The following is a 16,670-nucleotide window of genomic DNA, read 5'->3' as shown; positions in this document are numbered from 1 at the left end:
TGGGTCTCCTCTCCTCAGATGACTACAAACAAAATGGCTGCGTGCATTTCCTAGCGTCGATATTCGCCTGTTTCCGACTAGATTTCCAAAACTCATATTTCACTAATAACACTTTAACCATTAGTAAACAAACGTATTGCTGAAAATATACACTTTGACTGCTGTTTTGACAGGGTTAGGGTTAATTTAATTCAACATTACTTAATACAATCTGTAGAGATGGATTTATGGTGTGATGTAGGGCTGTCTTAAATACTTCGAAGCTTCGTTCGATGGGCACGGGATTCCAACGGGAAAATAAAATTTGAATATATAAAAAAATATACATATCAATTTCTTTTTTTTCTTCTCCCCCTCCCACCTGCAAAATCTTGCGCCTCCAATGCAATGAACGTCATATGCCTCATTAACTCTGCCTCTCTTTGTTAACTACAAGAAGCAATGCCGTTTGTTTTTTAAAGGAAAACTCCAACATTTTGGGAAATTAGCTTATTTGCCATCTACCCTGGAGTTAGACAAGAAGATACATACCTTTTTCTTCTCTGTGCATGCAGTAGGAGTAGGAAGACATTGGGAACTAGGCTAATGGAGGAACTTACTTCCAGTGACTGACGCTAAACTAGGCTAACGGTGTGCGTCTTCCTACTCCTACTGCATGCACAGAGAAGAAAAAAGGTATGTATCTTAACACTCCAACATTTTGGGAACCCTGGAGTTAGACAAGAAGATACATACCTTTTTCTTCTCTGTGCATGCAGTAGGAGTAGGAAGACGTTGGGAACTAGGCTAATGGAGGAACCTACTTCCAGTGACTGACGCTAAGCTAGGCTAACGGTGCGTGTCTTCCTACTCCTACTGCATGCACAGAGAAGAAAAAAACGTATGTATCTTCTTGTCTAACTCCAGGGTAGATGGCAAATAAGCTAATTTCCCAAAATGTTGGAGCTTTCCTTTAAGATGAGGTCGGACTCGGCACTGACAGATTTGCGTTCATTGTGCTGCTTTTATAAAGCCTCAAATGACGGCTTACAATATTTCATAAAAGCAAAGTGTTTCGTTTCGTTCTGCCTTTGTCTCTATTAACTACATATAAATATGTATATAATTGTTTGCTTTATAGACGAAGGTTGCAACATAATTATGTAATGTTGTTGGCTGTGTAACGGAGAGCAGCTGCCCAGGCAGCGCAGCTCCTGACTCATTATTAATTAAATTAATTAATCCAATCCACTTTATTTATAGAGCACATTCAAAAACAACAAAGTTGACCAAAGTGCTGTACAAGTCCCACAACATAAGATAAAACATTTTAAAAGATATATATATTATTATATATATATATATATTTTTTTTTATCTCGAAGCTTCAAATTAAAATTGAATCTCGGCCCCGAAGCTTCGACGGCCAAAAAAAGATTCGAAGGTCAGCCCTAGTGTGATGTCATAACGACCCATCGGGCTTAAGAGGTTAAGGACTAAGAGTCCAGACTAAACACTACAATACTTAAGGACTAAGAGAGTCCAGACTAAACACTACAATACTTAAGGACTAAGAGAGTCCAGACTAAATTAATAAATTATACAATGCTTAGTGACCAAATTTAGGGACTAAGAGAGTCAAGACTAAACACTAGAGCCCAACCGACTGACCAACTGATACTGGTATCATATGGGGCCGATATTAAGTTAAAACAGGGCATTGTTATCACAGTATTACAACTATGTAAAGTAACTTGATTCTATGAATTTTTGGCACATAGGCTACGTTTACACCACAGGTCTTGATGCCCAGTTCAGATATTTTGCCTGTATCCAATTTTCTTTTTATCACCCGTTCAAATCTACTTTTAAAATGAACCCATATCTGATTCCTGTGTTTACACTTGAAACAAGCTGCATATGGACACAAGGGTGAGGTCGGTCACTGATCAAGGAACTTTCCAATGGCCTGCTTGGTGCAATACTTTGGTGCCAATTCTATTGGAGTATATGGGAGATGCATCAAGAAATGCCTCGCCCAAATGAACGAGCCCTCTTGAGAATACTGACTGATGGATCGTATGCATTCCTTTGCTTACTGTTGGTCTCCAAATAGTCTCCATAAATTAGTATAGGCCTACTTTACACGGCTAATGGAGTGTCAATTTAAAATGCTCACCGTGGCAAAATAAGTTGACAGTGGTGGAGTGTCCCTTGGAAATGAGTTTAGAATAATTAAATATTGTGAACAAAATCTGAATTCTTCCTTCTCTCGTCCTTTTATTTTGATCCTACCAGACTTTGTCATAGCTGTAGTAATTTTAGGAGGCTGCTTAATGATGATTGACAGGGTTAGTAAATGTAATGTAAATATCACGTGAAACGTTTACAAACCGCCTGGATTATTTTGTGCAACTAACCTTGTGAAATATCAATGGAATATACAGTATTTCACAAGTATCAAACCTTTAGAAAAACGTATTGATCTAACTTGATCAGAAAATAATGCATGGCAATTACAATATCTGCCGTGAGAAAGAAAAATGGCAGCAATGCCAATTCTGTCTGGTGCCCTGGTGTGGCTAACGTACCTAATGCCTGGTGGTTACCATAACAAACTCAGATTTTATTTAGCTAAAATTAGGAATATGAACAGTTTATAAACCTCAATAACGTATCCATCAATGATCAGAAGCTCCAGCCCATTCCTAGCATAACATTAACCCTTTAATCGCCAAGGACGACTTTAGACGTCATTGCTCGCCATGCTTAATCTGCCAATGACGTCGTACAGCGTCTTTGAGATCAATATTTCAAAAATCTGTCATGGCAATCATATTTCACCCACGGAGACTTGAGACTTGCTGTTGATCTCCTCTCAACTCTCCAACGGTTCAAGACCGCCATCTGGTGGCCGATCGGCGAATCGCCAAAACCGGAAGTGAGCGGCCGGAAGTGGTGCTCACCTATATTTCGTCCGGCCACTCGCTATTGCTCGCGGGACTCCAGCTTGATACACTGGATAGCGATCCGTTGCCAATAACTCCATAAACATGATTTGGACGTATATAGTATTATACAACCTGGAACTGGACCAACTAGATCGACATCCCATAATAGCGAACTTTCTGCTCCACGCTGATCGCCCAACGCTACGAGGAAGCTGCGGTGAGTTTCAGCGTGTTTGATTATTATTATACACACACTGCTCCGATCAACATATCACCCATACTAAATAAATGATTTAACGTCGGCCACAGACTTATAAACCACCCCCCCCCTCCGGTCACCAGCAGATGATGAGGCATGACGTGTAGGACCTTGTACAATTGAAATTTTTTATCTGACGTCAATCGGTATCAAACTACATTTGATGATCTAATATATGTATTTAGGGCTATAACTCACGTTCTGCAGAATGCTGCAGAAAACGATAAAAACATATTTATACTTTAGACCATATTTTAGTATGAATATGTGAATGAAAAAGTAGAACGTTGCTACATCCTAAACGATAGATACTTGACGTTGAATGGGCCATAGTAATGTCAATTTAGCAATACAATTTAAAAAGTTATAGCCCTGCAAAGAAGGGGAACATCTCCATAGACAAATAGAGCTGGCAGAGGATGGTATAAGGATGGATATAAGCGTGGCAGAGAAAGGGTTAACATAACTGAAGATAAATTAACGTTATTGAATTAAATGTAGGTATCAATTGATGATGTGCCTAGAAGGCATATGAAACATTAGCTAAAGCAAAATACTCCCATCACCCAATCTTTGTCAAATGCCACGTGTACCAGGCAGTGTAAACGTAGCCTAGTAGTGCTGCATGATTAATCTAATCGCAATTGCAGTCTTAATGTCAGCCTGTGCAATTATAGAACCACAGTTGCATGCATGTGCTGAATGCATGAAAGCCTGCAACTTCTCGCATTAAATGTCAAATCCAAGCCACTAAGGAGCCATATACTATATATGCGTATATGCATTATTTGCACACATAAAGGTCACAAAATGGTTACGAAAAGTAACCATATTGTACTTACTGGTCACAGAGAAGTCTTCAATAACATCTGAATGGTAATATATTTTGTGAATACATTTGTTGAAACAACATCATTGTTGGCAGACGGCTCCTTCTTATCAACACTGCTATCCAACATTAGCAAGCAAAGCGTGCATAGCTCGACTTGTGTAATGCCAACGTTACTCGAGTTCCGTTGAGAAAGACCGCTCATCATTGTATACAACTTGATTAAAACCAAAAAGTTAATTCGGAAACTTTGCATTATGAAATAAGACATTCAGGGAATGTCTGGTCACGGTACTATTCTCCATGTGGTACATGTGATTCAGGAATGTAAACGAACATGTCAACAGCCACCTGGGAGGAAATTACAACACAGTGGGTGACAATATTGTCACAAGGAGAGATGAAATTACATACCTGGGTTCCATCCTAGAGGCAAATCTTTCATGTGACAAAATGGCATCCAATGTAATCAAAAGTCAACCAACGAACTAGATTCTTGTACCGGATCTCGTCTCTGGTAAACAAGAATACCCTGAAGACTCTGGCAGGAGCACTCATTCAAGGGTACTACGACTATGCTTGCACCTCATGGTACCAAAGCACCTCAAAGGCGCTAAAAACAAGATTACAAACATCACAAAACAAACTGGTCAGACTACAGCTTGACCTTACTCCTAGAACCCACCTCACACCTGTCCACTTTGACAACCTAGGATGGCTTAGAGTAGACAACAGAGTTCAGCAACTTGCGATGGGCCTGGTCTACAAGATACACTACAGACTACACCACTCAGGTACCCATGTACATGTCGAAATACTTCCAAAAGGTCAGTGAATACCATGACCACAACACCAGAGGGAGTTCCACAAATCATGTGCAACCCAGATTCGGCACAAACAAGGGACTAAACACGTTTCGCAATTATGCCACAGCAATGTGGAACGCCCTACCCACAGCCGTAAAAAAATGTGAATCCCTACCCACATTCAAAACCGCTCACAAAGAGCACCTACAGGAGGCTGCAATTCGAAACTGTCCAAATCCCACCCACCCCCTCCTAATGGACCGCCTCCTCCCCACCGTATGTATATATTTTCACCCACCCCCTCCTAATGTACAGTCTCCTCCCCATATGTATATATTATCTGTTAGGATTCTGTGTAACAGTACTGTATATTTGCATATCGTATGTCACAAATGTAACAGTGCTATATACTAGGGCTGGGAGCGATATGGCCAAAAATGATATCACGATAACAATATGATGTTATCATATCACTCGATATCGATAATTATCGATATTGTTATAAGAATATAAAAAAAAATATTATTATTATTAAATTTTTTTAACAACAGATGTATGTTTATTTTGCAGCAATTCTTTGTCGTTGCCGCCATCTTTAGTGTTACAGCCCTGCAACCTCAGGCTGCAACTGGTTTGAAAGCTAAAGTAAACAGGCTTCTCTGCTGGCTGTGACTCCAGGGGAGTTGAATAGTTCTGGCTCTGCTAGTTTATTTTCTATCTTTTGGTGCTTTTTTGGTGGACAAACCACCGCACATGTGCACCGTGACTCGCGACTGGAGACTAGCTCTGCTAGGACGCCTCATTACTTTTACCAAACGGTTCGTGTGTTTTGCAAATCTGATTGGCCACTGACGTTTCTGGGACGTTTCTGGTCATGTGCGCCCAATCGTGTGACTGCAAGTTCTTTGGACGGTTAAGCTTAGGCGCTCTTTCGAAGTTGGTTAAGGTTAGAGTTTGTCTTAGAGCATGGCGATAGAACGCCAGCCCTGATTCCAAACTCTAACCATAACCAACTGCGAAAGAGTCGCCTAAGCATAACCAGTGATAAACTAGGCGTTAGGTCGTTTGCAGGCTGTTCGACGCGGAAATGGGCTAAGACACTGCTCGTCATGAGATTGGGCGCACATGTCACACGTGCGTGGCCAATCAGAGCGCAAAACGGGAACGCGGAAACACAAACCATTTGGTAAAAGCATAGACGCTGCTAGGACACATAGCCTACTGTGTACAGACGGTTTCAAACTGTATTTTAAATTAGAAAGCAAACAAAATAAATGGACAAGAGAAAAATAAATCTCAATTTGGTCAGTATTGTCATTTGGACAAGCAAAGCCATTACTTTAAGTTGCAGGCAAGAAAGACAAGTCTGTCCACTGCCCTGTTGCAGGTCACAAAAAATAAAAAATAAATAAAAAAATATATTCGTTGCTATTTTTTTATTGTCGATTGATATCGATTATTAAAATATATCGCGATAATTATAGTTATCGTTTTATCGCCCAGCCCTACTATATACCATAGTATGTCATGTATGTCCCTATGTCATAAAGTCATGTTGTTGTGTATTGTTATAAATGTCATTATGAAATGAAAATGGGGGACCCTGATGTAAACAAGACAGTAAACAAGACAAACGTCTTTCTCTGGTCTGCATCCCCTTAACACTTTAATCGCCGAAGACGCCGCCATGCTTATTCTGCCGAAGACACTGGACAGCGTCTTTGATATCAATATTTCAAAAATCTGTGATCGAAATCATATTTCTCCCCCGGAGACATTATATGTACTGGTGAGCCCCTCTCAACTCTCCAACGGTTCAAGAGCGCCATCTGGTGGCCGATCGGCCGATCGCCCAAACAGGAAGTGATGCGGATGAAGTGGTGCTCACCCATATTTCGTCCGGGCACTCGCTATCGTTAGCGAGACTCCATCTTGACACACTGGATATCGATCGATTGCAAATAACTCGATAGACAACATGATTTGGACGTATATACTATTATACAACCTGGAAATGGATCGGATATTTCTACATCCCATAATAGGAATATTTCAGTTCCACGCTCATCGTCCAACGGCGCGAGGAAGATACGGTAAGATCCAGCGTTATTTTTCAACGTGTTCTTTACTAACTGCTCTAATGATCATATCACCCACACTAGATGAAGGATATAACGTTGGCCACGGAATTATAAACGACCCCCCGCCCATCCGGTCAACATCAGATCATACTTAGTAACTCCTAGAAGCACGTCCAGTTGAAATTTTTTATCTCGCACAGATTCCTATCAAACTGTATTTCATCATCAATATAATGCATTTGGGGCTATAAATCAAGTTCTGGAGAAAGCTGCAGAAAACGATAAAAACATACTTATACTTTAGACCGTATTTTAGTATGAATATGTGAATGAAAAAGTATAACGTTGCTACACCCTGAACAATAGATATAGGATGTTGAATGGGCCATAGTAATGTCAATTTAGCAATACAATTTAAAAAGTTATAGCCCTGCAAAGAAGGGGAACTTCTCCATGTTAAATAGGGCTGGCGAGGGATGGTAAATTATGAATTTAACCCCGGCGATCAAAGTGTTAACAATTGTGTGAATTGACCTGGCCTTGCCGTCCAAACCTGTTAAGCCTTAAGGTCCCGTATTAGATTTTCGAGATCGCCAAATGATTGACGGAGCTAGAGCCCCGGGAGTCGGGGGTGGTAATGTGTACTTTTGCGTACTTTGGGGCACGCCTCACATATCGGCATGTAACTCGAGAACCGCTGAACGGATTTAGTCACCTGAAAGGGCAATCGACAGGCAACAAATAGGGCTTTAATTACATCTATATATTGTATTAAAAGAAATGCACACCCGAGCCACTAGAGGTCGGCAAAGAATCGTCCACATGTGGGCCCTTGGATGTTAACACTTTCTTTTCTCGGAATTATTAATATCTCGTTGAAAGCCACTCACGAGATTTCTCTGATTTTTTTTTTTTTAGCGATCTGAAATCATATTGCATCACGCGAGCCTACCTTAGTCTACCCGAGTGCCGCCGGCGATCAGATGTGGAAAAAAGCGCCCCCTATCGTCTCCCAGATGACATAAGGGATTTTGGAATGGACTCAATGAAAATGGATGGGGAGAAAAATCCTGTACTCCACATTTTCCAGTCCACTGATGCAGCCGGGGTTATCGGAGTTAATTCTGGAGCCTCTGAGCCCCGCGGAATCATGTGTTCTACTGTATCACGTTGGATCTATACACTTATCGATTTTTTCGAATGGTGATCAGGAATTGGAATATACCAGTTGGATACCATCTGATGTCAGGTAAGGAATCTATGTTATCAGTGTTAGGATAATCAGACTCATTTTGATGAAGATATAAGCTGTTTTGTGAAATGTCCTCTATTGGTTTCACTGTAAAAATCCAAGAGGAAATGAACACGGCGATTATCCGTGCGCGGCTCTAATGGGCGTGCGTGTACGTAAAATATTGATCATCTAGCGTTTATTTGAAAACGATTCATAAATAGGCCGACAAATATCAACGTTCTGGAATATTCCAGTAAAAGACGATTATCATAGAATGGCCCAGAATGGACTGTTTTTTACCTCAAAACGGGTGCTTTTCAAAATGCTCTCAAACGGAAATGAAGCGATAAAAAACCAATCTGCCTTGACAGCACTGACTGGAAAAGGATTCTTTGATAAGCGACGGGCAGATTAGACACATAGCCATAATTTAAAACATAGATTAGGCGATATTAACGATAACATTAAAGTGGATGGTGGCATTCAAGCGCTAACTCTGGCGCCACCTCGTGGCACTGAAAGTGTTAAAGGGGAACTATTTTACTATTTCTTTCACTATTTGGGCACTTTTACACAATTCCTGTGAGTCTATGGAACACCTCTGTAATATATATATTTTTTTTATTCATTGTTTTGTATTTCTAATCAAGTCCTCAAAAACAGCATTTTTCTACCTCAAGATCTCGAGCTGTTTTGAGCCTGGGCTCCTAAACCACTGTGCACGTTCTGGTTCGCCTGAACATTAACATGCAGCGGTGTCTTTATGACATCACATATAGGGCACATTTTCAAATGACTCAATTCAGTGAGGGTGAATATTGTGAGAGGAGAATTGGAAGAATGCGCCAATATGAGAATTTTGAGACATAGATCATATTAATATAAGTTCACATAGCTAGGAAACAATGCTAAACACTCAAAAAGGCCATTTATAAGATAGTTCCCCTTTAAGAGGTTAATAAAAAATAATAATAATAATTGTAGCCAAGAGTAAAGACCATAACCCTATCAAAAACAGTAGTCAAAGTGTATATTTTCATTTTTACCAATGTTTTATACGATTTATCGGAAATACGAATTTATCGGAAAATGCTAATTATCGGAAAAACCGCAAGGACATGACTAAATCCAGATTCAACCCTGCCATTGGAAAGAGGAGCATTTTCCCTATCCATAGATGTATGATTTGGCCATGTCAAGGTCAAGGTCAAATATGAATTTATAATTAAAATCGATTATCATTAATTACTGTATCTACAAATCCTTCTGTTTAATCATCTTCCCGCGGTTCATTTGCTTCGATTTTTTGTACACATGATCTCAATAAGGTGGTGAATGAGCTCAGTGAGCATTTTCTCGTGCCCCGCAGATTTAACTAGGGCTGACCTTCGAAGCTTTTTTTGGCAATCGAAGCTTCGGGGCCGAGCTTCGATTTTAATTCAAAGCTTCGAGAAAAATAATAAAAAATATTTATAATATATTTTTTTTCTTCTTTTTTTAATCTTATGTTGTGGGAATTGTACAGCACTTTGGTAAACGTTGTTGTTTTTAAATGTGCTCTATAAATAAAGTGGATTGGATTAATTAATTAAGTAGCCCCTTTCGACAAGGTTTCACTCTGCTGCGCTGCCTGGGTGCAGTGGGGCTGCTCTCACAGCCAACGACATGACATTACATAATTATGTTGCAACCTTCGTCTATCAAGCAAACAATTATATTATATTTAATTTATAATTTATAATTATATCAGACAATGCACCTACAAAAGCAGATGATTACAATTAAATTAGCCAACTTGGTAACACATTAGTCATAGCAGCATAGGCATAGCCTTATTAATGTTTTGTGTGGCGTCGCCGTCGTGTACAACGATACTTATGTTTTTTAGGTGATTTGACAAAGTTGTTGTAGAGTTGTGATATGCCATTTTCTTCTGGCATATCCGGCACTCGGCTTTTTGGGCATTGTCTTTGCATATTTTAAAGTGTAACCACATGTCTGATGACTTCTTCTTCGACATGTCTGCTGCACATGTCCTTGTTGTTTTCAATACAGATAATCTCCACATGCTTGTTGTAGAGAAGTGGAGTCGAGGCGCCGCTTACTTTAGTTTCATTGGAATGGAGGCGGGAAGGCGCCGCTTACTTTCGTTTCATTGGAATGGAGGCGCAAGATTTTGGAGGCAAAAAAAATAAAAAATTTACTTCGATTTTTTTTTTTTTTTTTTTTAAGCTTGTGCCATCGAACGAAGCTTCGAAGCTTCGAAGTATTTAAGACAGCCCTAGATTTAACATGATCAAAGATTCAAAAATCATAATTTATATTCTCCTTTTCTTCATTACAATTTACTCAGCCTAGTAACAGACACAATATTTCTGACACTGGAAATACATACCACCAGGTCCCTAGATGTTCCTAGATACCAAGAACATGCAAATTGACCTTGCAGAAGTGGAGCAATCTTCCATTTACTTAGGCATGTACCTTTAGGCGAAATACAGCCTACAGCTTAACAGGCTGTAGGCTGTAAACGTAGTTGTAGTTTGTAGAGCTAAACCTATATTTTATAGTATAGCTATGGGTCTAATAACGCCGTCGAGTGTCAGTGAGTTGCTTCCAGTCAACGTACAAAAAACTGATAATTTTTTCATCCGTACATTTGTTTTGAATATGAATATAGTTTGGGTGCTTCTGAGTAATTCCAGGAAAAAAACAAATTCAATTCAATTCAATAAACACGTTGAAATTTTTCGCCTGATTATCGAATCTTCCTGAAATCAACGCTAGATTATCATTATTATCCTTCCTCGTGAATACATGAAATGTGGTTTAGACCCCGTTTCTAATGGCGTGCAATAATGGCTGAAGGCGTTAGAGGGCGGTATAAGACCGTCTGCCAGCTCAGACACACTCAGAACAGTATGCACAAGGTTCCCCGCTGAATTATGAATGACAATAGCGAATAAAAGAAATACAGTGAGAAAAACGTAGTTCTACGTTTCCGGAACCCAACGTGTTAACCAAGCAAGTAGGAGAGAACTAACGGCAGCAGAACTGGAGAACTACTAGGAATGTCTGATCACTAAGTGTGTCTGACTTCTACCACCTAAACTGCACGGACTACAATGTATAACGTATGACGTATATCATGCCAGTTAGGGTACCTCATGTATACTGCACCTATGTATACCGTTTACTTGACTTTTACTCATTGTAGTATATATTCAGACTTTTACTCATTGTAGTATATATATTCAGATTCTAAGTGTTTATTGCTCATATTTATTGTAACATATAACATAACTGATCATATTATACCCTCATCTGCACCTTTTCTTACACTGTTTACTTGCTCATATTCTTATATTTCAGAGTTAATTATATTGTTTACACTGCTTATTTTATCTTTACTATGGTTTTATTGCCTATATGTATGTATTTCTTCTATTGCCCTTCCCGTACCTCCCCCATGCTGCTATGACGCCTGGATTTCCTCAAGGGGATCAATAAAAGAATATCTTATCTTAAGACTAATTTATTTATTATATCGCAATATTGTCCACAATAATCACTATCACACTCTTTCACAAAATTGTGCAGCCCTACCATAAGAGTCACATTTAATCTCTGTAATGGAAGAAAACAGATTACATATCAATAACTTTATATCCATTATATCTAAATCATTTTGTCCATTGACCCCAAACAAATGGTCTCAGTTTACTTTATACTAATCAATAATAGTAACAAACAGGATGGTACTCTGTATCGGCCGATATACCACTCAGTATCAAGAGAAATAATGGTATCAGACAGTGCATTCCTAGTGTGTGGGGGGGGGGCTGGAATCTGGAATCCAAATGTAAACAAAATGTGTCACCCTACCACTGTCTACACTGTTTATCACTGTAAACCATGGTAAAATGGTAAATGGACTGCATTTATATAGCGCTTTCATCCAAAGCACTTTACAACTTATGTCTCACATTCACACACCGACGGCGGAGGCAATCGTGCAAGGCCAAGGTGCCAACCTGCTCATCAGGAGCAGTTAGGGGTTAAGTGTCTTGCTCAAGGACACGCTGCCAGGAGGAGCGGGAATCTAACCAGGAACCTTCCGATTACCAGACGACTGCTCTACCTCCTGAGCCACAGTCGCCCCTGTCCATTCTCAAATTGACTGACTAAGCTCTTGACACAACATTAAAAGGAACACACAAAAATGTAGGGAAATGTAGTCTTCTCCAGAGTCAAACATGAAGATAGATACCAATTTCCCCTCTGTGTGTTCAGTAGAAAGTTATCCGGCTGCAAGCTAGCCTAGCTCAACACAAATTAATGGAAGCTAGCCAGGCTGTTGGCCAAAAACACCTCTCCTGGAGTTTTAAGCTAGGTAGTGATCCATATCCGCTTCCATTAATTTGTGTTAAGTTATGCTAGCTTGCAGTCAGATAGCTTTCTACTGAATGCACAGAGAGGAAATTGGTATCTATCTCCTTGTCTGACTCTGGAGAAGACAGTAGTACAAGGGGGGGGGGGGTGTAGCCCACCTGGAGTCTCCTTTGCTCAGGTTTCCTCCTGCAGGGTTGAGGATGGTCTGGTTCTTCTCCATGTCCACCACACATTTTGTGTTCAACTCCTTTTCTGTGGGATAGGAGACACATACTGTAATGTTACCATATCATTAAGGCCCATCATAATATTGCCTAAACAAATGTACCAGAGAATGGTTCCGATTGCATGGTGGTCTCAAAACAGGCTACGACTGCACCTGCTACTCGAATAGAATGTTTATCATCCGATCACAGCGATTTGTATAAATGTGTTTTTTCCACCAAATTGTTCAATAAATGTTCAATATCTCTACAACTTTGCCCTCATTGAGAACGCAAGGATCCACAAATATGCAAATTGACAACAAGCACCCATTGATATTTACCAGGAATTCCAAGTCAGCAGTTTATATTCTTTCAAGACATGTCAATACCTACTCATCTGTCTGGGTTTGCTGAAGCTAAAGGTGTCAAGTATCCACTTATTGGCCCATGAGAGGTTCGAGCCATTGGTGACACGATGACATCACACATGCAACTGAGATTTTAGGGCAGGACAGAGAAGCTCTCTCTCCAGGGGAAGGATGTGAAAAAGGCGATCTGGTGACAAATTCTGCACAATAACAATCTGTATAGTCAAAGTCATGCCTCAAGAAGAGTTAACCAAACCAAAAACATTTTGGAGTGGAGGACATCTATAAACAGCCACAGGAGATACATAATGGGACAACTGTAGCAGCGTTTCCGTTAGAACATATTCGTGCCGGTCTGAGTGTCCTGCAAGATTTCTATCCCCGGACATATTCCTGAAATTCCGGTCAGAGTTTTAAACAGCAGTCTGTTATAATCACATTTTTATGAGCTAACGAATTCCGTTATATTGGACATTTGTATTAATTACATCAAGCGAAGAATGATAAATTGATTTGCAGAATCAAATTACTATCTCTCGCCTCCCAAGTTAGTGCGATACGCTGATCCAGCATCAAGCTCCCGCGCCACAGGCTCGCACTGCAGCAGCTGTCACACGCACCCCCAAATGAATCTCGAGTCGACATCGCTTCACCTCGTTGTATCAGACACGTCACACATATCATAATGTTCAACTTCACACACAGCAAACTGTAGTTGATCATCACATTGCCTCGTTTGCATGCAGAGAGCGAGAGGACGAGCCACATGCTCGTAATGCGTTTGTTGATTTCATTATAGCCTACATTTAGTTATAATCAATTATATGCATTACTATGTGACACGGCAGTCAACCAACAGTTGCATTATGATTAAAAAATGTCAACACTTACTCACCCCGTCTCGTTCTGCCTATCCGTTTTGTACCTGCGACTAGATCCCCATTGCATTGGAACAGGTGGACTTCTGCGAGGCTCGCAACGGTAGCAGCAGACTGGGGATGCTCTTTGTGGTTCAATCAATAAAGTGTACTTTGTGTACGTTCAATCAATGTTATCTCTCGTACATCATAGACGCTAGACTACTAGACTATAATGTCGTATCTCAGCCAGGAGAATTTAACTTTCCACTCGGGCCGCCGCCTGAACGCTCGACATTTGTTTATTTTCCGCGGGAGCATCGGCGGTCTCTGTGACTTCAGAAGACTCATCTTCGTTGTCAATGTCATTATTATTAGACCTGCTTGTGCTTGGTTTCATGAAATATTTGTTAGGTTTAGCTTGTTTGGCCATCTCTCTCTCTCGCTCGTATAGCTGTTTGTCGTTATTATGGTGGCCAGACAGGCTCAAAAAAAGAAAAAGAAAAAGATTCACATCCGAGCGGCGCCATCCGCGCTTTATTAGAGCGAAGCACAATGAAACAAATGTAATGATTGTTTCGTTCATCGCATAGGCTATTTAATTTTAGCCTATTTTAATACAATTCAAATAATAAAATTGTGCTTAGAGGAATTATTTCCACCGGACATTATGACCGGAGATATTTAAATATTCGGACTTCAACATATTTTGCCAGTCAAATACCGGTAATTACCGGCTAACGGAAACGCTGAACTGTAGACGCAGCAAAACAATCTCATAATATGATCAGATATTTATATTCAGATCTCAAGAAGTGTCACCATCAGGGCTCGAGACTAACGATGTCCTGTCGTCCCGGGGACGATCAAATATTGATTTGCTGTGAACATTATGATGTGTAGTGTTCTGACGGCTGGGCAGCGCGAGCTGGATGTTGGATTTTGCGAGAAGCATATGCAGCTGCAGAGCCGCAGAATACACCATAACCCACCCATCTGTACCGGCACCGTGCATTACTCCAATTCAGCCATTGGCAATTCAGCTGTTGGGTGGGGGCCGCTGTTGAGCGGTCCCCAGATAGAGCCTTAAAACAGCTGAATCTGCTGCTCTGCAGCGACATACTCTTTGCAAATAAGTCGTTGCGAGGTGGAGAGAGTCATCACACAAAGTCGCAAACCCACGATAATGTTGCCGTCTCTCTCTGCCAAATTTCTCAGTTCTTCGCTTGATATAATTAATACAAATGTCCAATATAACTGAATTCGTTAGCTCATAAAAATATTTTATTTGGAATATAATGACTGTATATACGCAAAAGTAGCCTAGTTTTAAGTTAAAATATTATAAATCTACATGCCTTGAGGATGTCATTATTTATATAGCCTGCCTATCGGGCAATAAAAAAATTCTAACGGAAACACCGATACCGTGATATATACCGTTACCGTCAATGCTTCAAATTATACTGTGATATACATTTTAGACCATACCGTCCACCCCTACAGCAAACTGTAGTTGATCACCAGGTATGTTTTATTAACGTAGAATAATTCATATAAGAAAAACTATAGGGAAATATCTTACCTTTCTCCACTGGTTAAAAATGCCAGGAACTGAAATTAAAACTTGCTGTGCGCCGCGGTGATATGTGTTTATTATGAAATGACAATTGCGTGTTGACACGCCCACTGCGCGAAGCCTCCTAAATAACTTTTTCCAGTTTGCACATATCTATTATCTATGACTAATTCTATCTATTTTTAGGGGCAAATGCGAGTGAAATAGTCGCGCTGTGGTTACATGACGTCATTGCTATTTTAGAGCTGCTCTACCGGTTACAAGGTATAGTCAAAATCCATACCGTAGAGCAAATTCATACCGTTTATACCGTATACCGTTTATACCGTCCACCCCTAGGTCCCAATATCACTGAACTTCCGTGTTGTTTAAGGAAAAGTGGGATGGCTTCTGGATGTGATTTCCTAAAGACCATGGGTCCACCTAGCTGCAACTCCAACACTGCCTCTGGAAACAGTGATCATGGTGGAGCTCTTCGTAGTAGATATGTTGTAACCACCAGCCACCGCCATATGGAGGCCTAATAATAAAGGCATTCATTATTGTGTGAGCCAGTTGTACCGCTAGGGTTGGATACCTGGGAATCGATTTTTTTTATTTCTGTTGTAAAACTAAACTAAAGTCTAAACTTCTCAATTTCAACATTGTTATCACACCACACAAACTAAAACCCCTCCCTACCTCCCTCTCCCAAACCGTTCCTACAACGTTTTTTTTTATGTTGCATGATCATGTATACATTTATTATGTATTATTATTTTGTACGTTTTAAATATCAACATTATCTGGCCATCCTCAGTAAATACTATCAAACTCCTCTGACCTGATCTGGTCTTCCCAAAGACCAGAGATGGGACGTGCGCGCAGTAGAGGATGACATCTTTTCGGGATTCCCGTAGGATTCCCACGGGATGGGAGTCAATTTCACTTTGAATCCAGTGATTGGGCAGGACCGGGAGTAAAAGTCAACGGGAGCAGAAGGGAGTGGGAACTATGACAACAAAATCAACAGGATTTGGACGGGAGTGATACATCGGTGCATCACTAATGTAAATGTTTGGTGGTTTTATATTTAACTAAGGCAGACATCAGGGCTGTACAGTGTGCTATGAAAAAAATCGGTCTGTGCG

At 40.3% G+C, this 16,670-nt stretch overlaps 1 protein-coding gene across 1 annotated transcript in view; it reads right to left on the bottom strand.

The window, feature by feature from the left end:
- The window catches only part of kif13ba (kinesin family member 13Ba), a gene marked incomplete at its 3' end in the record, with an annotated part of 212,184 nt that overhangs the window by 184,136 nt on the left and 11,378 nt on the right, over positions 1–16,670 (bottom strand). The window contains exon 2 of the mRNA XM_084337338.1: positions 12,689–12,782. Coding sequence (XP_084193464.1) covers positions 12,689–12,782 — 94 coding nt within the window. The remainder of the gene's footprint in view (positions 1–12,688; positions 12,783–16,670) is intronic.

This window comes from Notolepis coatsorum (assembly GCF_963971535.1).
Source record: "Notolepis coatsorum genome assembly, chromosome: 20".
In the NCBI taxonomy this organism is placed as follows: Eukaryota; Metazoa; Chordata; class Actinopteri; order Aulopiformes; family Paralepididae; genus Notolepis; species Notolepis coatsorum.
This window is presented reverse-complemented; position numbering and strand designations above follow the sequence as displayed.